This window comes from Seriola dumerili, unplaced genomic scaffold (assembly GCF_002260705.1).
Source record: "Seriola dumerili isolate Sdu_G_001 unplaced genomic scaffold, Sdu_1.0 BDQW01000331.1, whole genome shotgun sequence".
Lineage (NCBI taxonomy): Eukaryota > Metazoa > Chordata > Actinopteri > Carangiformes > Carangidae > Seriola > Seriola dumerili.
Genome location: NW_019174586.1, coordinates 3790117 through 3813420, shown reverse-complemented (window position 1 = coordinate 3813420; position 23304 = coordinate 3790117). Strand labels below are relative to the sequence as shown.

General features: G+C 40.1%; 1 protein-coding gene across 3 annotated transcripts in view; it reads right to left on the bottom strand.

The window, feature by feature from the left end:
* The window catches only part of arhgef6 (Rac/Cdc42 guanine nucleotide exchange factor 6), a 26587-nt gene extending 4073 nt beyond the window's left edge, over nucleotides 1-22514 (bottom strand). For 2 of the 3 annotated variants that reach the window (XM_022759838.1, XM_022759839.1), the window contains exons 1-19: nucleotides 22267-22514; nucleotides 21074-21157; nucleotides 19062-19146; nucleotides 16089-16210; nucleotides 15534-15738; nucleotides 13342-13394; nucleotides 12637-12731; nucleotides 12216-12311; nucleotides 11125-11247; nucleotides 8826-8964; nucleotides 8393-8452; nucleotides 6919-7065; nucleotides 5540-5626; nucleotides 5057-5138; nucleotides 4642-4757; nucleotides 4254-4433; nucleotides 3011-3031; nucleotides 774-870; nucleotides 209-295 (exon numbers count right to left, since the gene is read on the bottom strand). In XM_022759838.1, the coding sequence (XP_022615559.1) occupies nucleotides 209-295; nucleotides 774-870; nucleotides 3011-3031; nucleotides 4254-4433; nucleotides 4642-4757; nucleotides 5057-5138; nucleotides 5540-5626; nucleotides 6919-7065; nucleotides 8393-8452; nucleotides 8826-8964; nucleotides 11125-11247; nucleotides 12216-12311; nucleotides 12637-12731; nucleotides 13342-13394; nucleotides 15534-15738; nucleotides 16089-16210; nucleotides 19062-19146; nucleotides 21074-21157; nucleotides 22267-22431 (2044 nt within the window). In that variant the 5' untranslated portion in view covers nucleotides 22432-22514. The remainder of the gene's footprint in view (nucleotides 1-208; nucleotides 296-773; nucleotides 871-3010; nucleotides 3032-4253; nucleotides 4434-4641; nucleotides 4758-5056; nucleotides 5139-5539; nucleotides 5627-6918; nucleotides 7066-8392; nucleotides 8453-8825; nucleotides 8965-11124; nucleotides 11248-12215; nucleotides 12312-12636; nucleotides 12732-13341; nucleotides 13395-15533; nucleotides 15739-16088; nucleotides 16211-19061; nucleotides 19147-21073; nucleotides 21158-22266) is intronic. The other variant, XM_022759840.1, reaches the window with a different exon arrangement.
* Between the last annotated feature and the right edge of the window lie 790 nt (nucleotides 22515-23304).

The window sequence follows — 23304 nt, the reverse complement described above, 5'->3', positions numbered from 1 at the left end:
ACACACACACACACACACACACACACACACACACACACAGAGACACACACACACACACACACACACACACACACACACACACACACACACACACACACACAAATTAATGGGAAAACCTGATTCATGGCCAAATCAGTTGTTGAAGACGTGCAATCGAAGAAGGCATTAAACTAACAAATTTGTCCACGTTTCTTTAACAAACACACACCTGTGGTGGTCTGGTGCAGACTGGCTCCTGTGCAGTACGCCTCAATCACCCTCAGTATCTGAGCATCCTCCTCCAGAGCGACCGTGCCTGATAAACATCAAGGGTTTTCAATATCATAAATAGAAAATTAATTTCCTTTTCTTTTTGTTTAAGTGCAGGCGCTTGACACAATCCTCAAGAACAAATACATACAAATAAGAATTCCACAATTTGCAACGCGAACACAACTCTATATTCTTCATGTAAAGAATGGGCTGCACAGGCCTCAGGTCTGGACTACTGATTTCCAAGATGACCTGCGCAACACTTGAATGAGTGTTTTGTTAAAATGATCAAAGAAATTCCAGTGATATCTTTGCTGTATACCTGACTTTTACTTCTGCTCAAATCCCATATTTCAGATTTACTTTCAATATCAACACAATCATAAAAATACAGATTATTTTTTATCAATTATTTAAATTATCATGATAACTAACAACAGCATTAAAATCAAAGTGAAAAATGGATTTATAAAGCAATATAATATTATGCCTGCATTAGGTAAAGGAGGTGGAAGTCCTACTTTTCCTTATTTGAACCTCGTCATCAGAAGGCTTCCGCTCCTTCTTCCTGTTGCCGGGCAGGAACTTCTTCATGGGCCGCGGGCTCTTGCTGGAGTCCTGGAGGAGTGCAACATTAAATTGAGTCCATCTCTCTTCACACACACACAAACACGCATACTGCTACACACACCTGTAAAGCCAAGACTCCAAAAACCAAACAGAGTGCAAGCTCACAGGGACGCACATCCCGTATAAACAAACAACATCAAGGAACAAAATACCATCAGCAAACAAGGCAGCAAGCATATGGTGATGACTGTGACCAAACCACCCACGTAATCCATCTGTGCTTATATGAATCCTGCCCAACAGGGTCACAGTGTACAAAAACAGAATAAAGAAAACCAAAGATTTTTTTAAAATTATTTCCACATTTTCTGAAAAAAAACGATCACTGACTTCAGTCAGGAAAGGAGAAAAAATACTTCACATATCCAAGCTTTATATTAGAATGTTTTATGAAGCGAGGAAAGGAAGTCGAGATGTTTTATATTTTTCTTACACTCTATCAAACGTGTACTCATTATGTGGTTTTATGAATGAAAGATTGTCTTTTTTTTCTGCTGCGCTGATTTTAGGGTCTGAAAGAAGGTGCTACGACTGTTTCCTCTCCTGAGCACATTAAAAGCTGAGGTGTGATGAATAATTAACTTACTAGAAATGAAAAACGCTGATGTGCTTATACCAATGTGACTGTGTAATCCCAACCTGTGACATAATGTCTTAAGACTTTACATGATGTCATTTGTACCATGTCCCTGTCTGGAACGGAGAAACTCAGGCAAACACGCAATGGGAGATACAGGTAGTAAACCCACTCTACCACACACACACATAAGACTCAGGAGGAACAACTGACTGAATCATTTCTCTTAGAACCGCTGAAGAGCCTCAGGGATTCACGTCATGTAAGAAACTCACACTCAGCGCAGAGGTTCTTTGCTCACTGAGCGCTGGCGGCTCAATGTGTGTGCGCCACAGTGGAGTGGTGGATAAGGGTAGTGTGCCAATGGCAATTCAGTGGCACGCTACAATTTTGGTGCCAAGACTGGCTGTGTTTCACACCATCCAAATGCTTGGAATACATCAGTAGTGGATTATGCGCATTGCACGTGTTCTGTGATATTTACATCACTTTAAAGCTGAATTGTTTTTGCAGCCACTAACAGACGAAATTAGAAGGATGCTTACAGACACAAGGAGTTTCGAGTTTTGTTTAAAGTAGGGCTGAATGATTTGTAAACAAAAATCATATTACGATTATTAGGGCAGATATTGCGGCTGTGATTTGAGTCATAATTTCAGATGGAGCAGTCATTTTTGAATTTCATTATTGCTGAAAAAAAAAAAAAAATTAAAATTGATGAGATTTTTGTTGGGGTGTTGGGGCTTGTACCAAACGTAAAGGAAGATGCTTGTTCCTCTGGAGAATATGCTTTGTAGGCCAGAGCGTCTCTGTAGCACCACAGTGCTTCACTTGTGGTGTGTTATGACACATTTTACCTTTATCAAAAAAAATTGTAGCTCCTGCGATTTGGATATCACACTTGGCGATATTACGATTTCAATATTTCACTGAATTGTTCAGCCCTAGTTTAAAGCCACCAGGTGAATGATGGATGTATATCATTGTGATAAAACTGTAAACCATTATGCATGGAAAACATAGTTCCCACCAAGTTTGCCAGAAACATGAAACCAACTGAAAAAGAGATATAGTCTAAACTATGACAGCTTATTTGGGCTGCTGATCATTCAAATGTGACATGTGCAAATACATTCAGAGGTGAATGACAGTAGACTTGTCTGCACTTTGCACTCAATGCACTGATTTCCAAAAATAGCAGCCCTAGTAGAAATTACTACTTTTGCATCAGAAATGTTTTTTGGTGTGAGTGACACTTTGAGTCACAACAGGGAATGAGAGAGAGAAAATAAATGCAGACACGCAGAGCCACAGGAAACAGGAAACCAACAGATGACAACTAGGGAGGAGTGAAGCAAACAGAGCAATGGCATGCCTGCTCAACACTGGGGCAAACACACACACACACACACACACACACACACACAGACACACACACACACAGACACAGACACACACAGGCACAGGCAACCCCATCCCACCCCCTGAACCCACATCCTTACCCACACCCACACACACACACACACACACACACACGCACACACACCTTACCTTCATGATATAAGACATCCTCTACAGAAGGCAAGATGGAGAAAGAGAGAAAAAGGGGAAATGTGCATGAAAAATATGATGAGAGAAGGATGTGATAGAGAGTTAATGGTGAACATTTTCACACCTCCCCCCTGCCATTCGCCTATTCTTTGTCTGTGCAGCGTAGTATGATTATTTTATGGTTAAAAAAAAATAAATAAAATAAAATAAAAAATAAAGATATGTGGGGCTATGGAGAAATTGGCAGCAAGAAGGTTATGCATTCTGAGGTCTATACATGCAATCTCTGCAGGGCAGAGAAAAAGACCCAGCTAGCTGTTTTATTCTCACAGTGGACAAGAATGAGCTCCTGTAGAAGTATATATGTATATATAGTGTGAAAACACACAGAGAACGCAGATCCACTTTATATTCAACACATTATTAGACTGTGAGAGTCCATAACAAGTGAAAGTTGAAAGTGCTGATTATGTGAAAGCTACTGCCTCCCACGTGGACCAGAGAGTGAACATCGTCACATTCACCCAAAACAAGTTGCTCATGACCAGTGGTTCTCCAGTGCCAGACAGACCTGGCGATCGCGCTCCTGTTACTGGAATAAACCTCTTCAGAACAACAGCAGAGCCCGCCATGTTCCAGACAAACCTGCACCAGTCGTTTCAAATCTATTCCAGCTACTGCATATTGACTACACTGCGCTACATATTGATATAAATCATGTTTTGCTGCTGCCTTTCATAGTCACCATGTACTTTATCTAGCTGGCCCACGCATTGTTCAAACACTGAGGGTTTTCCTGTTGTCATTACAGAACAGCACAACGTTTTGAGAGGCTGTGACCACATATTTGAAGTTAAATGTCAAATGTCACTAGGGAGTGTTTGATAAAGGTTTTGTTGTCTTGATGAAAAATACCCAAAACATTGGATATTGAATAATAATGTTCCTCACACACAGGTTGGATCAGTAATCTCTACTCATTTAATTGGGGTACTTATATCTTTTATTTTTTACTGCCTAATAGGCGTCAATATTACACCAATTAATGGATTAAAGGTGTGTGTGTCAATTTTACTTGTGTTGCTTGTGTGTTTGGTGGAAAAAAAGAAAGGGGGACAGAGGGGGGCTTGTAGAGGAGGGGGACTTCTTGTAGTTCCTGAGAAACAATTGACTGCATGACTGCCTACCAGAGATGCATATCAAGTTTGTGTAGGTTTGTTTGTGCAGCACAACATCCTCCTACCTCTTTGTAGCCCAGTGCGGCAGAGGGTTTGAGGGGAGGCGCGGGGCGAAGGCAGCTGAGAGACCAGGGCTTGCTGATCTTTGGTGGTTCCAGGGGGCCACGACTGATGGCAGTCAGGCTGCCCAGGTGGGACAGGTGAGTAGGAGTGCCGACCATGCTCAGTGGCTTTCCTTCTACAGTCTACATGGGACAGTCAAAGGAAGAAGAAAAGCAAGTGCGTGACAATTATACACTGTGAGCGCAGCGAAAGATGAGTGTTATGTTTGTCACTTCAGGGTGAGAATTTGTTCAAAAGGTTGTTCGCACTTTAGTAGGGCGCATGGATCACTTTTAGTACTGTTTTGACTCTATACTAGATGTGTGTGTTTGTGAAAGACTCTGTCCTAACCTTTGAAATGGTGCCTGCAGGGCTGCCCCCTTTGGTAAATGGCTGAAGGTGCTCCAGCCATTCCTGCAACTCCTGAGGACTACTGCATAACACTGTAATACGATCGATCATGCTTCCTGCAAAAAACACACACACACACACACACACACACACACAATTCTTTCAGTGAAAGTTAGATATGGCTGACAGGAGTCAGCACATACCAAAACCACAATTACATTAGCTAGTGGAAATCTAAACAAATATTCACAGCACTGTCATATAAATTGGTTAGCTGAGATTGAGACTAAGAATTTGCAAGTTTCTGACAGCTGCTAAAGATCCATTATCTCTTCGTTCAGGATTCTACTCTTTACACTGTATCACTGCTGTATCCTCAACTGAACTAAAGAGCTCCAGAGCTTCAGATGCAAACCTGTGATGTCAAAGGCATAGTGGGCACTGTCCACATCCTCTGCATGTCTTGTTACTGTGGTGCCTGTCAGCGGCAGTCTTCCCTGAATAGAACAAATAAAGAGAGAAGAAATAAGACATCGTGTCATATGTAGAGGATTTGCTGCTGTGACATGTTATTACCTGAAATCAATTAAATGAAATGGACTTATGTGCCCATAAAGATGAAAGCTGATATCCTCACTTAAACATTTAGTGGCATTTATCCATGCAGATATTTTTGTAATTATCTAAATAAATAAAAAATCTTCTTTTTTTTCTTCAATTGCTTGAATGCTGCAAATGATATTCCATTCACAATCATTTCACTGAGACAGTGACAGACACACTTGGAGAATATTCAGTTCATGGCTAGATTCCACTGGAGGTAACTAGGAAAAGGTTTTGTAATTTGGGTTTGCCATCTTATTAAGGACATATGTAGGGGACATACGATGTAGCTCACCTGATAAATAAAGCCACTCATCCGGGGACTGGCAGAAAGCATTACCAACACATTAGGGAATAGCATTAAATAGCGCTCCTCTTTTTCCTGCAAGAGAGGAACAAGAAAGATTTGGTTGCAATGTGACCTATTAGTTTATGCAAACATATACTGCAACAGGTTAGCTGGTTAACCAAAGCTTTCTTCAGTAGGCGTCGTTTTCTAACTAAACGGAAGATGGCTGCAGCTGAACCTGTTCATCGTGTTTCTCATCATAAAACAAATGGGTGCCAGTTTATCTTACATGCACTGATGTGAAACCACTATTACAGCTGACACTGGTATAGATACCAGTTTGGCAAAGCTGTTGCTCTTTATATGAATGGAAAATAAGATGAGCAGACAAGAACGTTGAGTTGTGAAATGATTATGGAGATTAGTGAGGTGGTTGGAAAGTGGTTGGCTGTGATCAAAAGAGGGTGAATCTAAATGTATATGTTGGGCTTTCTTCCAACCACCATCTCAAGGTCGACCCCTACACAGCAACCACACAAAAAAGAGGAGTTGGCTTTATAGTGTGCGTCTAGCCTACATAGGTTTCTGTTTTGACACTTGAAGGAGATGTCAAATTAGCATCAAGGGAGGATGGATTTTAAAACACACAGAGAGTTCATGGACACTGGAAACCCTATGACACATTCAGACAATGATGAACGCTTCACATGTGTTTTAAATAACAACACACTGTTGGGTTAACTTGTACTAGTGAGACTTCACATTAATCAAACAAATCTAGAGCACTTGACCACATGGTGTTGTTCACACCTCCGGTGTGCTTGCCTTGCATCAAACAACATGCATTCTCAATATAAAACATGCTACCTCTGTTGAGATTATCTTAAAAACATACATTTTATAGCATTTTTCTAAAATGAATGAGGGTCAATGCAGATGTCTGGATTGTGGGGTAAATATTTAACTGTGCAGTTGTGACAATTGCACGTCTGACTGGTAGTATTTGTTATACAGCAGGACTGGTACCCAGTATTCTGAACTGAGAAAGGGATATTATTTTTTTATTTATTTTAATGTTACAATGACTCCAGTTAAATTATACCAAAGAATTTTGAGGATGAGAAAAGAAGCAGACAGAAATCATTACAATCATTACTTCTCTGTGAACACTAGGGCAAATTTTGTGCTTAGTAATCCAATAAATCCTGTAAATCCCTCTAAGATGCCTATCTGTCCTCTTTGACTGAATGGAACCCATGGGACTCTAATTTACACCTTTCACTAAGACAGCCAAATCCTAACAATTTGAAGGAAAAAAAGTGACAACTGATGTTAGTTCTGGACATCCTGGAAAAAGCTTGAGACAAATCTAACACGCCTCTCACCTCACTGGACCCATTTTTCATGTGGACCTGGGACATGTAGGCTACATGACCCAGGCTCTTCATGCTGTCTCCCTCCCAGCCCCGCACTGGTTCTGACAAGATCTGGAGCTCCAGGTTCTTGCGCTTCCGCAGTTCCTGACACTGCGCCTGAACACACACACACACACATAAATATATACAGTCTATGAAGGTAGCAAAACAATAACTCACTGAAACAGTTAGATACACAGAGCTGCTTTGGATAATTATCTGTGCTATTCATACCCGTTTCCAGATTTCTGGATTTAAAGAGTTTCAGACTAAAAGCTTATAACGTCAAAATTTGTGACATCTACTCTCACAAAATTAATGTTTGCTTACTGGTAGAGGTAATTATGATCTGTTACTGAACAATGAGCAACAGGGGATTTTCTTTCCACTATGGATATGGCTTTAAAAAATGTATGTGTGCTTCTGATTAGCAGACAACCCGCTCTACCTCCTGAATCACAGCTGCCCCAGTGTCTATATGATTTTCTTTTTCTTTTTTTTACTTCTTTGTCAGAGGTCTAAAGAGCAACGTAAAGTAGTATATTTTCAGGTGCTAGGCAGGGGTTCTCCCTCTTCAAGCAAGAAAAATGACAATGCAACATCTGCCATTTTCCACTGCGCATTATACAAAACACAGGTTCTGTAGAGAGAACACTACAGAGAGGTAGGTAGCATTTCTTAGCCTCTACCCACCCAACCACACATTCAAAACACATGCATGCACACACACACACAAATGAGACTTGCAAATTACAATTGTCAGTGTTGTGTGATTTTTTCTCCCTACTTTCTTGTGCAGCCCTGTTCAAGAAACATGTGTGAGTCACCTCATTTATTCTTACACAGAACTCTGAGCTGTACCGGGGAAATTGTGCCTCAGAATAATGTTCACTCAAGTACACTGCGGTTGCTCGTTTTCTAATCCAGCTCTTCTAAGATGGCATTTCAGTTCACACCCACTGTAGGAACAACATTATCACCCAACATGCAGCTGACACAAAAGCTCAGGCACTTTTCATTAAACTCTCACCAGACCTGTGCTTGACTGTGAACCGCTATATTACGTTGCACTGTCATTAGTGTGTTATGCTTTGGATTAATTTGAATGCTTTAATCAGTTAATTATCATTACAGATTATGAGAAAACAAAACATCTGAGTGAAAAGCATACATAAAAAAAAAAAAAAAAAAGATTTATTTCATCCACATATTAACCTTTGACACGAAACAGTGTCTTCAATTTTGCCGGGGAAATAAATAAATAACAAGAAATCCAGCAGATGCACAATCCAGTAATTGAGAATTGACATGAGAGGCTTACAGGTTGTTTAACTGAGGCTTGTTCTGCACTGATAAAAAGCCTAATCCCTGGTGGAGATTAACAAAGATTGCATGGTTAAAGGATAGTTTAAGAATGAAGAGCCCTCTGGATTTCCACACTTACCACTAGGCTCCTAAATGCTGCTGTTGCCTTTACAATGTCAGTGTAGTCTGTGTGGGCTTCCTGTGGTGGAAATAAACAACACATCGAGTCAAATACAGCAATTTAAAGTCGAGCCGTTGTGCCCTAAATCTTAAAGGAAAAAAAAATCGTGATAACTTGATATACTGTGATATAGAAAGGAAGTCAGAGACAGGAAGAGAAAGACACTTTCTTTTTAACTTTCCATTTCTAGAAATTGTCAGATTTTAGTGGCCCTTTTAATTATTGGAGGTAAATCAGGTCAAACAAAACAAAATTTGAATAGTTAAGAGTTGTGTATACTGTAGTCACTACAGTATGTACTGTACAGTACAGATTTGAATACATTTCAGTATTATTTTCAATGTTTTATTATACATTATTTCAGTGTATATTTAGATATTTCCTCCTGTACCTCCACGTGTCTCTCCAGCTCCTGCAGCAGGGTCGGGTACTTGTCAAGCCTCATGAAGGGCTTACTGAGACTGGAGGTCAGGGTCAGGATCCCTGGAGCACTTGCTCCCTGGCTCTCCATGAACTTGTCTAATTCATCACTGTTAGACACACACACACACAAACACACACTTTTAGTGCACAGTGAAGTTTTTCTATGGAGATACAGAGTACAGAGCAGCCTGACTGTATAGGTCAAGGACACTTCAAAGATGCAGATTTCTGACGACAACTTGATGTTACCACAAAAACAATTTGATAATTTCAGTGCATAACAGCTTAGAGTGATTTCAATATACATTTTTATCATTTTCACTAGATATGTCCAGATGGTAAACATACAGTAGGTCAAGAACCAGGACAATGGTTTTTACAATACAGTCAATTTTTGGATATGCTACACACTGCAAGACAGCAACTTATTAAACAGCTTTATCTGTGCAGGTTAAGTGGATGGACCCTAAAACTGAAAAATAACCATTTAAAAAGGCGCACTTTAATCGTACTATGTCTAAGACACCTTATCATGACATACTGTGTATTGGTTATATCTCCCACCTGTGATACAGAGTTAATTGTAAAAGGATGTAAATAAACACTTTGTTGCAGTTTGGCTTTTAACAGCAGAAAGCAGGAATCGCCCTTAACAGCCAAACAAAAGGTGACTGCATCAAACAGACGTCTAAAGCTTCATATAATTCCAACTTCCTGAGAAAAATAAAACCAGTAAAAAGTTAAAATACATAACTGCTTCCCATTATGAGAAGATGTTGCTACGTACTGGATTCATTTCAGTGGTAAAGTATGAGCATCATATTTTTGATGATAAATGTAATATTGGCACTCATTTCACTGTTGCAGGAAACACCAACACTGTTACAGTATATCACACCAGTGGGGAATATGAGAAAAGACCACTCACACCTGTTCTGGTGCTGACATAGATTGAAAGGCAGCACAAATTAGGTCATCAGTTTGGTTTCTGAAATTTTGCCGTCAAGTACAACATGTTCACTTCAATGCAACCTTGCCAACGTGGTTTGAAAGATCCAGAACTTCAGTAATATAGTGTCCTGTAGCAGCACTGCCTGGTAACAGTGTGTAAAATGTGAATGTGAAAAAGAAAGTCTCCTTCAACAGAAACACAAATGTGTTTACTGTGAAAAAGTGCTTTGCTTGCCTGTCAACGTAACCACAACTCTATACATCCTGTCAACAGTCAGCTCCTTCCTGTGTGTAATTCAACTTAATCTGCAGCTCACAATGTAGAAACTGACATGCTACATCTACACTGCCCAAGACTGTATTGTTTAAACTGCATCACGACCATTTTGGTATTTCACAGTGACTGTGATCTATGCAATACAGATTCATGACAGTGGGTCCCACTAAATGAGAATGATGCATTTCAATAGTAAATGGATTGAAGTAAACCTTCAGCACACAGGGACTTGGTGCAGCTTCTGAGAGTCAGTTTCGCTTCCTGTTTATTTACACATAGAAAGCCTGACACCTTGTGGCTAAAGATTAAACTGAAGCTCATCAGCAAAAATCAACATGGAGTAGTCCTCGAATCACACAACAATGATGTATGTCAACTTTTCACAGATATATAAAACAAATGACTGAAAAAATAGGTATGTAAGCAAAGTTGGAGGGCATCTGGATCGTTTTATTAATGGTTTGAAACCTCCTTTGCCTTTGACCCCTTAAAAGGAGGATGCAAGAGTTGTGAGAAGTTCAATCAAATAGAGATTTTCTTTTCTCAGACTGTTTAATTTGAATCATTTTTAGGGGCCTTAAAATGTAAAATTAGACAATATTTCACAAAAGAAAAAAGCTAAGATAAGAGAAAATAAAGATAATTTTGTGTGGCATAATGTTGTCTTTTCACATTTCCTACACAGGAAATTATTTCATGACCCCTTCAGTTTATCTTCTAACGCCTAGTGGGGACCCCAAAGCCCCAGGGTGGGAACCACTGGGTTAAATTACAGTTTGAAGGATATTGTGTCAGTTTTGGAAAAAACTTGCAAACTAGTTGAAACCTTCATCAGCTGAGAGAGTCTAGCACAATGAGGGGCTTTTAAGTCAATAAAAAGCCATTTTGAAAAATGCAGGTCTGTGAACCCTGAATGTTCAGCTAAATGAATCAAAAACTAAATTCTGCCTTGATACAGTTGTCATGTGATTTAAAAATAAGACCTCTCTCTGGTACGGTGTTGTACAGCTGCCTGGCTGTTTTGCGTGCAGGGGCTGACCTGTGGTCGGTGAGGATGCAGACAGCCGAGGGGTGGCTGGAACAGTAAGCCAGATACAGAGTCTTGATCTGACACATCAGGTTTAAATAGCAGCCTGCCACTCGCTGCTGGCCCTCTGGGACTCTGCAAAGTCAGAGATACAGAGACAAGGTCAGAGAAGTGGAAAGAGTGAAGGAAGTAAAAAAGGGTTGGGAAAAGAAAAGGATATGGGAGATATGGAAAGAGACCAAGAGTTATGTTATGATTATAAATTATGATGATATACCGGGTCATTTCCCAATAACTGAAAAGCTGCCATTATTCAGGGTGTCTGTGAGAGACATTTTTACTGAGTGGAGTATAAGCCCGTTCTTGCATTTTTGAAACCTGGCAGAATCCAACTGCTCTCTCGTCAGATTAACAGAACACCACAAATACAACAACATCTTCAACTTCCTTAAACTGGATGAGAGAAATTTAAGACATTTCTAGGCTTTAAGCTCAAAGTTTTATAGTTTAAGTACTTATTATTTTAAGGGCTATTTTTAGACTATACACATTTTCCTACAGGCCAACCTCCAAAGCATACCATACCTTCTTAGATGTATGAATATATTTTCCTTCTACCAAGGCAGACATTTGTTTCCAGTAGTTCTGAATATCAGAGTTTCCCCACTGGAGCATGAATGCACCAGAGGATGTGCAGATTTTGCAAATCAATGTGTGCAAAGATATTAACTTTGATAAAAATACACTGGGTTTCATGCTCACTCTGACAGATTGCATATTTGAAAGAATATTTCAGCTTTTGCAAGTTGGTATTTGTACCAAGAGGGAAGAGATGTCTGGGAGGAAGGAAGTGATTGCAAAAATAGAACCAAGTATGGTATGTTTTGTTGAACTCTTCGCAGTAATGTATAGTATGTGCGCAGTGCAGTAAGTGAACTAAAAAATAAATGGTCTAAAATGGTCTTCTAAAGGTATTTGACTATGTCTAAGAGAACATGCACAAGAGGGTGTATGTACACTGTGGTCCAAACCATGCTCTTCACTGAGATTGTTTATGTCGTATAAATGATCAAACATGGAGGTCAGTGTCCAGCATGACTTACTTAGTACAGTCCTCCAGAGCCACACATAGCCCCTGCTGGAAGGTGAGGATCTCCTCCAGGTTTCCACACAAGGTGGCGCTGTCTGCACTGCTCAGCCTGAATACACACAGATTTGGCACAATTGGAGACAACAAGGACTGTGCTACAACAATGCTTGAAAGTTTAACATGAAAGTACAGTGGACATTACTATTGATTACAGTTTTGGTAAATTATTATTAAGAATATTGACATATTCATAAAAAAACTTAAATTTCATACTTAATGGACAAATAATTAAGAGAGTGAAATTCAAGAATTTTGGATCACTCAATTATTAAAAAACATTTTCCTAGTAATCCACACTGTCTTCTGAATTAAGTGATGTCTTTTGCCCATTAACGGATCTGTCATTTTGATCTTTTCCTTGTCATTGCTCTTACTTGTCGCTGCCTTGCAAGGGTCGCAGGTAACAACTCAGCACTGTTTGTAATTCTTTGACAAACTCCCGCTCATGTTCCACGATGTCCTGTACCACCTGCAAAAGTAGCACAATCAGCAGAATACCGCATGTTAATGTTGTCAAAGCATAGTGTTTTAGCTAAGGAAAATTGGATTATTTTTGTTTAACAGTGCTTTGGTTATTTTTAGTTCACTTAAACAGTGAGAAAACAGAGTGATGCAGGGGTAAGAGAGTGTGATTTGAAATGGAGAAGTTACTTATTTGTTGAGTTAAAAGAGGAAAACTCGACTAAACTGTGATCAGACAATAATAGACACATTCTGATCAGAGGGTTATAAAGCATTTTTGATTTGTATAGGTAATAGAAATATAAACTAAAATCTATCAGATTCCAGATTTCGTCTTATTTTGTTCTGCTATCAAGCAGAGAGAATCATCACTGAAGTTACATGATGTCAAACGTATGATTTCCTTACTGGTATGTTCAACCAAGAGAAACCTCTCAGTATTTTTCAATAGCACACATACTGTATGTAATAACAAATTTAGTCAAAAAACCTTCTTAATTTCAGCTTTCATATGATCTCTATTGAAAAATGAATGAAAAAAAAGCTCTTGTTTATGTAAGCTAACCGCCATAGAGAATAGCAAATATTATATAAAATCCCACAGAATTTTCACTCACCACACTGTAGTAGTTTTTGGTCAGCTGAGTTCCTTTAGGAGACGCTGGCTTCTCTGTAGAGGAGATAAGTAACAATATGTGAGGACTTGCCAATTCCTCAGAACTAATTCAGAAAAATCAGAAGAATTCGCAAAAAAAAAACAAAACATTTATATTGAATATCCAGGCAATAAAAACCATTATATAGATCAGTTTGACAGTTTAAAGATCCAGTTGAATATGAATGTATGCAGGAAATCTTTTCTTACAGAGAACGGAGTTAAAAAAGTTACAGTGCACAACAGATAGAAATCTATTTTTCAGATTAACAAGACCTCAGCATTTGTGTCTCATACAGTGGCAAGAGACAGTAAGTGAAGCCTTTGAAATTATCTCCATTCATGTATAAACCTGTCCTAAAATATGGTCAGATCTTCATTCAAGTTACAATAATGACACAACCTACTTTAACTAACACTCAAATCATTGTACTGTTCCATATTGAAAACATCACTGAAACATTCACAGTGTAAGCTGTGAGTAAGTATGTGAACCCCCCAGCTAATGACATCAAAAAAAGCTAATTGGAGTCAGGAGTCATCAAAACTGGAGTCCAGTCAATGAAACAACACTCAAACATTTTGAGTTTCTTATTCACAAGAAGCATCTGCTGATATGAACCATGTCTCACAAAAAACTTCAAGATCAAGAATTTCTGATTTGCATGACGCTGAAAGAGTTACAAAGTCAAAGAGTTTAGATATTCATCAGTCCAGAGTCAGACAAACTGTCTATAAGTGGAGATGATTTAGTTATGTGGCAACTGTCCCTAGAAGTGTGCGCCCAGCTGAGAAGACTCGAAGGGTACAACACAGAATGATCAATAACATAACAAAGAACCTCAGAGTAACAGCTAAAGGCTTAAAGGAATCATTGGAGCTGGTTAGCATCTCTGTTTATGAGTCTACCATATGCAAATCGTGGTGCATGGTTGCATGGAGCTTGGTGTCTGGCTACAGATAGCATGGAGGAAGCCGCTGCTCTAAGAGAAAAAAAAAAAAAAAAAAACTGAAGCAAACCCCGGAAGTTTGCCAAAGAGCAGGTTGACTCTCCACAGCACGACTGGGAAAATGTTTTATGGAGTGATGAAACTAAAGTTGAATTGTTTGAGAAGAACATGCTGCACTATGTATGGTGTAAAAAGGGAACTGTATATCAACATGACAACATCATCCCAAAAGGTAAAGTAGGGTGGAGGGAGCATCATGATTTGGGGCTTTGCTACCTCCAGGCCTGGACAGTTCCACATCATCGAGGGAAGAATGAATTCCTAAGTTTTTCAAGGTGTCTTACAGGATAATGTCAGGGTGACCTGATGATGCAGCAGGACAATGACCTTAAACATCAAAATAAAACTACTACTAAATGATTACAAATAAAGATAATCTTGCTGTTGGAGTGGTCCAGTCAGAGCCCAGATCTTAACTCAGTAGAGATGCTGCTGAATAACCTGACGAGAGCCACTCACACCAGACATCGTAAGAATATATAAGGCTGAGCTGCAGCAGTTCTGTAGGAAGAATGGTTCAAAATTCCTCCTGAACAATGTACAGGTCTGATCAGCAGCTACTGGAAGAGCTTGTTTGAGGTTATTGGTGCCAAAGGAGGTTCGACCAGTTATTAAATCCAAGGGTTCACTTACTTTTTCCAGCAGCACTGTGAATGTTTAATGGCTGTGTTCAATAAAGACACAGAAGATTATAATTGTTTGTGTGATATTAGCTCAGGGACACTGTGTTTGTCTACATTTGGGAGTTAGGTGAAGATCAGATCGCATTTTATGACCAGTGCAGAAAACCAGCTCATTCCAAAGGTTTAACGCACTTTTTCTTGCCACTTTATTCTGTATTGTATTGTTTATAATAAGTGCTGGAACACAAATAATGTCAAAGATATCATGCTGTCATACATCTATTCTGCAACAACTCACCTTTCATCACAGCTTTTCTTCAACAGCACTAAAAACTGCACCATAATACTCTATACTCTGCATTACACTTCCAAAATAAGGTGTCAAATGCAAATTATACTGCATGTTTAGCTAAATGTATATTTTGTATACAATATAAAAATGTTTGTAACAAAATCCTTTTGAAACTGGTGGCACCACCAAACTAAGGAATTCATGATCCTGATTGTGTGGCCCAACTCACCGCAGGGTTTGACCTCTCGGACGTAGTTACTGGGGAACCAGCCTGTCTTGCCATTGAGTGTGCCCTCCCACCATCCTCCCTCCTCCTGCCGCGTCACAAGGATCATTTCACCTTTACTGAATGACAGCTCATCCTCGTTGTTCTGTTTGAAGTTGAAGCGAGCCTTCACCATCAGGTGCCCACCTCCGCCGTTCTCAGACATCTCCTGTTACACAAACACAAACGTCATGGGGTGTAGCCTCAAAAATGATCTGTATGTATGTGTGTACATATGTGCAGTGCAACATATTGGACTTCCAGATTCTTCTTTTAAATTCGGCTGGGGATTTGTATGAAATGTTTTATGCTTCTCTTAATATAATTATTTCCTTATTGTGCAAGGGAATGAAAAGTGCAGTCATGTGGAATAAAACTGACATATGATGATCTGACATATGCTATATAAAATGTGTGCAAAATGGGGAGAATCAAACTTGGATGAACCACTTTCAAGCATGTGAAGTGAGGAGAAAACAGGAAGACAGAAAATGTAGATGTATATAGAAGAGACCATACCACTGATTTGGATTGTCTACGTAGAGAGCCTTTGGATTTGGCAGAGGAGAGTGCGTGTGAAGACGTCGACTGACTAGGAGGGGGGGCACCGGACTGCGGACATGACCTCTCAGCAGCACAGTCTATGGACACACACACAGGAAATATATGGCACCTCTATTATTGGTTATTCGGTTGCATTGGTGTTTGAACTTCTTTTTGAAAATATGCACAAACACACTCCTCATCATCATCATCATCATCATCACAGCTGACGCAGGTGCACATACTTTGGGGGATGACCATTTGATGATAATTCATGTGAGAACGGTCCATTGCGCTGCACAGCCGCAGGACAGTGAACATGCGCACACACAGGCTACACATTTACAACGCCACACAGAATCATCTGAGTTAACCAGAACTGGCACAGTACTCCGAAAAAAGGGAAGGAAAAAGGAAGGCAACATACAGTCTATACATCGTAACATAAACATGTCTCACTGATCACTCATACAATCAATGTGTTAGTCCAGCAAATACATTTCATTCTGACTAATTGACATGTGTTTAATTCCCTCCAGTCTCTCATCTGAAGTGCAGTCTAGTGGGTGAATTTATGTTACAGACACCCAAACCCTCTACAGTGTCATCGCTGAGCCACTGCAGCCGGGGGAACGTGATTTAGGGTCAGTAGCTGTCAGGTGTCCTGCAGTGTGAGTGCAATCTTTGAGATGCACTGATGGAGGCATCAATTTTGTTGCCAGTGCTCACTTGAAAAGTGACACATGGTAGCCCTGCAGCCTCTTACAGGCTAACAAGCAGAAACACTCTCACTGAAGACTCCCTCCCAAATGCCAACTGGATGCTAGCCAGGTCTACTGTCTAATCCTGTTGCAAATTGCAGAAGAATAAAAAAATAATGAGTGTGCACCATTAGCCTCAGTAACCTTTAATTCAGATACTCAATAAGGAATCCAACTCTGAGGTTATATAATGTACACACTTACGTGCACTTTCACCTACAGGCACTGAAATGTGTATTGTAACACTTTTTGTGTCATCTTGTTTTATCAGCACATCATCTGGAATCTATGCAATGTAAGTTTAAACGGAAAAAACGATTCCCTACTGCTTCCCATATGCTGAGACGTCAGGGTGCATCACTCCGAGGCATAACTGATATGATGAAAGTCACACTGAAGGCAGCGGGATAGTCCACATGCACTCATGGATCCCACATGCCACTCCCAACACCAACACCCACACCCCCACACCCACACACACACACACACCCTTCTGTCAGCTAAGCTCTGTGGTTTCCACTGTTATTCCTGTATGAGGGCAATGTTGAAAGCGTTTACCCTACACAAACATAAACGCTGAGCACAGAAAGTCATCATGAGACAGGGGGAAAACAAGGCTTGGAAGAGGATCATGAGTAAAAACACAGAGGGCTCTTATGTTTAATCATATCAACTAACTTGTGACTAATCCACTTCAAATCAAGTTCACTTCTGAAGATGAGAGAACAGCTGCTAGGCATAGCCAGCCTCTAAAAGATTTGCATATCAAGCAGAGCCCAGCACTAGCAGAGGTTTCTCGCCCCATCTCACACTGTGGCATGCATCCTCCCATCCATTTATGTGCACTCAAGAGATTGATCATGCATTAACAGAATGACAGCAACTGTAATATATCACAAAAGGGAAGGTGCCACAGGTAATATCATGCAGTATGGAAACAATTAACCCATTAATTGATGGGGGAAAACACAGAAAATGAATTTACATCAAGCAAAAATGGATTTTCTACCTTTGATTTACACAATTGCAAATTGAATATGTGGGTTTGTACTGTTAGTCAGACAAAATAAGCCATTTGAAAACGTCACCTCCTGCTCTGCAGTGGTCTATTTATCTATTCTGACATTTATAGACGATTCAATTAATCAGAAACATAATCAGCCAAATAATCAACCATGAAAATATTCATCAGCCGCAGCCCTTATGTCATGCTCCTTCTTCACTGTCATTCAGGCAGAATCTGAGGCACATATCCCATTACTCCCTTTACATCCAGAAATGTCACAAACACATGTTCTCAAATAGCCTGGAACATTATGCATCTCTCATAAAACATGCAACGGTGGCAGATTAGTCTAAAAACGCTGACTAAATCATTCTTAGGCTGCTGGTTCTCAGGCAGCTTTGAGCTAGAAACTGGAGGGAGACTGGTGCTACTTCCTCAGTGCCCCCAAACAAGGAGATTCAAGCAAAGCAATTAGCTCTGAACTGCTGTGGGGCTGCTGCACTGCAAACCACATTATGCTACGTCCTCACTGAAGAAATGCATTTGAGAAGGGGGTGTATGTCTGTCTGAAATGCATACACTCACACATACAGTATATTCAGTAACATTAGGCATTTTGCCTCATAGGGGAGCTTAATGTGAGAGTACAAAAAATGAGCAACAAAGAAGGAGAATTATTGAGGGTGGCTCAAGCTATGGGTGCACATGAGTAAATATGGCACCCAGCGTGACACAAACACACACTGCCATGCCAGCTGCCCATGGGTAACACACTCAATCATGATTTAGAATGGCTGCATGAACAAAGAGTAAAATGAAAAAGACCACCATCATAACACATACATGAGGCAGAAGACATCAGCTGGCCACAGCTAATACAGTATGTAGCCACATGTTCTATTTATTCATTGTCTAAGCTCATTTATTGGAACTGAGGCGAAGTGACGGGAGAGGGAAGAACACTTTTATTTTTAATAGGAGGATTTTCATTGAATTCATGTTTTTCTTTTTCACATTAGATGCTTCATTTTCATTCTTCAACACATTCAGATACTGGAATGTAAAAACTAATACTTTTACACATTACTATATGGTTCTTTACTTTCAGAGAAGGAAAGATATGATCATGCTGTCCCCAGTATTGGGGAATGGAAGCACAGAGAAAGACCACAAAACTCTTACCTTGTGTGGCAAAGTTGACTGCCAGCAAAGTGGTCAGTACTTTGCCAAAATTCTCACCAGTATATAACCACTCTGGTTCAAACCCCTGGATGGAAAAGGAACAGAGAAGATGCTTTCAGACCAAAATAAATGTCAAACCATCACTTCAAATAACCTGGAATCCATCAGATATGGAAGAAGAGTAGGTCAAAATTAGAACTTTTCTACTGATTGCACTGATGTGAGCAGTAATGCTTGTTGAGTGCACACAGAGAGAGAGAGGAGAGAGAGACAGAGAGAGAGAGAGAGAGAGATTCATTCCAGGCTGCTGCACAAACAATAGAAAGACACACACACACAATGAAATGCACACAGGGATTTGAAAAAGCCTATAACAAGACAGAGATAAAAACTGACATGTCGAGCATGACCCATATTTTGTGACTTAGTGGTTTGAAATAAAACAGACAGTGCCAGACACATTTGCAATTCGTAGATGCTCACACACTCACAGCCACACTGCTTGCTTGCTCTGTCTCAGACAGCTATCTTCTTTCCTCCAGCAGATAAAGTTTCACATTTTAAATAAAACATCTTAAATATAGAGTTTGAGTAGTACAGCCGTGGTCATGGGTTGTGTGTGACCTCATTCAGAGCTAAAGCAAGTGTGACCATTACATCTCTAGGTATGGGATCAGCTATAGGTTCGACTTGATTACCAAAATTTACGCAGCTTGCTTTTCATTATGTAAAAAAAAAAAAAAAAAAGTGAGTATACAATGTTAGCTTTATGCATAATGATTTTGCACTGCTGGTACTAAAAGACTGGAAAAATCCATTTGCACTGATGAAACAAAATGAAAGACCAAATGGGTCTTACATCACTGTATTGACTTTGATCATTAATAACTGTTGCCAGTGCTGAGACCTTGACAATGGTTAGGGTGAGTAGTTTCAATGAGTCATGTTAAGAACACATGTTGCTCTGATGACTGTAGTAGTATCAGAGCAAATAAATGATCACATGCAGATCATAACACAGCAAAAAATCTGAGGCATTGTGCAGTAATTGACGCTTCCTCTTTCTGCACCTCGGGGCAGAAGTGAAAGCAGTGTGACTGCTCTCTTTATGCAGTCACAGGACAAGCGGGCACTACTTTGCTATGGTAAAAACAGAAAGAAAAAGTTCTCTAACCATGATCACATCACTGACCAAAGGATGGGCAGGGCTCGCTGTGGCACCACAGACATCCCCTGGCTGATACATTTGACAGTGGCTCTGCAAAAACCTCTGCCCATGAGCTACTGGCTGGCCGCAAAAGGTCTAATTATGGGCTAAAGCAGGGCTGATGGATAAAAGCAAAGGGGACCTCCCAGACATAACAAGCCAGCTGGGCAGACCTACTGAACCACTTGACTTTGCAGTGAGCCAGGCTTGCTGACTCAATTAGTTGTTTAAAGAAACCAACTGATGTGATTCAAGCCCAGAAAAGACTATTTATAAAGCCAGAGGAGACATTACTGTTCAGTGTGGCAGTCACAAACAGGCTGGTACAGAGAAAGAGAAAACTCCCAACATCTGCAAATGATTTGACCCTTTCCAATATTAGGACATCTTTTTAGCCATGCAGGTCTGCAGTGTGTGCCTAGGGGGCAAACAAAAAATCAAGTCACTGCAGCATAAAAGAGAAAGGGAATTAACAAGGAAGTAAAGACTGTTGAAACCTAAGTTGTTCTATTTGAGAACAGAGGCACTTGTCACACAGGCCAACAGTTCCCCTCCGACCTGGTCAGTGTGAGTGACTGACAGCATGCCTGTTAATGTGGCTCACTCCACATGGACGTGTGAAGAAAACATATGCCAGCAGGGTAAGCAGATCACAACACAAGCAAGAGTGTGTTTAAGTCTCCTCTGTAAACTGCAATGGGCCAAGAGGGCTAAGTAAGGAGATAATGGTAGAGAGAGATCAGCCCATGTCAAAATATCGTAGGTTTGTGCATGAAACTTGACAGACAACACTGAGTCAACTTACCTCCACTTTCAAGGACGAGCATCCTCTTAAAAACTCCCTGATGTTGGAAATGCAGTCGGCTTCAGTTCTCGGATCCTGGCAATACTGAGCACACACACACACACACACACACACGAAATAAATATATAAACAAATACCTCGGTTTAGTACTATGCAAGATAGACATCTGACACAAGCTCTTGGCTAAAGCTCCATGCCGACGCTACTGTCATTTCAGTTACACACAAAAGCTAAAAAAAACACTGTTGTAGTGACCCGAATGCGGTAACCTACAGTTCACAAAATAACTGTGGATTCCTCCTGCGTCTCCTTCATGCACACATAACCATTAACACCACAGAAATGTCAAAGTTACCACTGTAAGCAAAACATCCGCTCACTTTTTTTTAAACTTTCAAAATAAAATCTTTGTGAACAGCGGCGTTTTAACGGTCAAAATTTAACGCAAAAGACAAGTTTGACTTTTCGCTGCTTGTAATTAAATCCCGAACTGTTCTTTAAACAGCAGTGTAGGAGAACCAAACAGGAAGAGCGACAAACTACACAGAAAAGTAAATGTCTAAAGAGAGAAGTTACTACTTCCGGTTTTATTGTAGCTGTTTCCAATTACATTGACGCAGCTTTTCGAAGGAGGAGGTCGCACTGGGAAGAGCCTTTCAGGAGGAAGTGACGAACTATCTTTGCAACTGTTATTTATCTATATCAACTTTTGTCATCTCGACAACGAAACATATGTGATTCACGACAATTACATTAACCACGTTTAAAAAAAAAAAAAAGTTGTTGAAAAACTGTGAGTGCAATGACATCCCCTGCTCCACTTATCTCCCCTGTGTGGCCTGTGGTCAATGTTTCATGCACTCCTGCTGCCGAATTTGTCCTGTTTTGGAGGGTGTTCACACCGACTGACTCCTGTCAAGAATGCGGAACATTTTCTTCGCTTCACAGGAAACCGCATCTTGAAATCTCACATCTGAAAACTCGCCGAATGCAGCTGTAATTCGATGCACAAGATTGATACAAAACTAAAACATCAAAAGTTAACGACTCGGGTGCCGTAAGCTACAAAAATGAAAGGCCTGGTGTAGGGAGAGAAGTTGTAGTCGGTATCACGTTCAACAAACCCCTCCCTTCCGTTCAACAAGAGCCATCGATCATTTGTTGACTTAAGTTAACTTAAATCAACAACTCACCTTGGGAGCGAAGCCAGGTATGAGCCGCTCAGCAAGCTTGCACAGGACGACCCCATCCTTCAACGATGTTTTCAAAAACTCCTCCGGGTCCGCTATATTCTTTTTAGGCGAGCTGAGCACTCCTAGTGATATTAACCACGTTACAGTCTGCTCCTCTGGATTCATAGCTCCACAAAATGATCATTGCCTAAGCACGCATTGCTATAAAAAAAAACTGGCGGCCTGTTCCGTATCAATATGCAACTCACATCCGCACTTCTGCTACAAGTTAAAAAAAAAAAAAAAAAAAAAAAAAAGAGGCGGTGGGGGAAGGACGACGCTGTTTCTACACACAAAACTGATGATCACCCCTACTGGCAAACAAGCACCTTAACAATAGACAGCAGTCTTTTTCCTCTGCAAAGTGGCACATGCTGACTGAGGGCACTTTCTCTAATATTATGTTACAAGTTAAAATGCAACAAGGATCAGGAAACACCTACTGCTACTGTAGGAATGACTCCGGTTATGTGACCAGCAGGCCCGATATGTAGTCATTATTGACATTCCATCCATACCATCTAGTGACATTTAAAATTCTGATGCAAAATGGGTCATGCTGAAGTTTGACACAGCAATACAAGCTATATGACTATTGCAATGTCCACCCATGAATAATGTATGTTGACTGAATATTTGCAGGAAGAAATCATGCGATTGCCTCAATAGCTCTAAAAAAATAAAAAGTTGTGTTAAATGCTTATCTTCTGTCTTTATAAACTCAATTGTTATAGAGCTTTGGTAATGGTACAAAAGCTCTATAACAATTGAGTTTATAAAGACACCGTTAACAAACATCAACCAGATACCACAGATATCTCAGCTCCATTTAAAAAGATAACTACACTAACATCTAAAATACCTTTGTAGAGAATTGTGCTCTTTGCATTCTTCTTTCATGTTAAGACAATACTAAGAATGAACAAAGCTCTTTTTAAAGTCTTTATTGAAAACACCAAAAACTGATTTCAAGCAAATTCTCAGCTTGTGTTCTTCCCA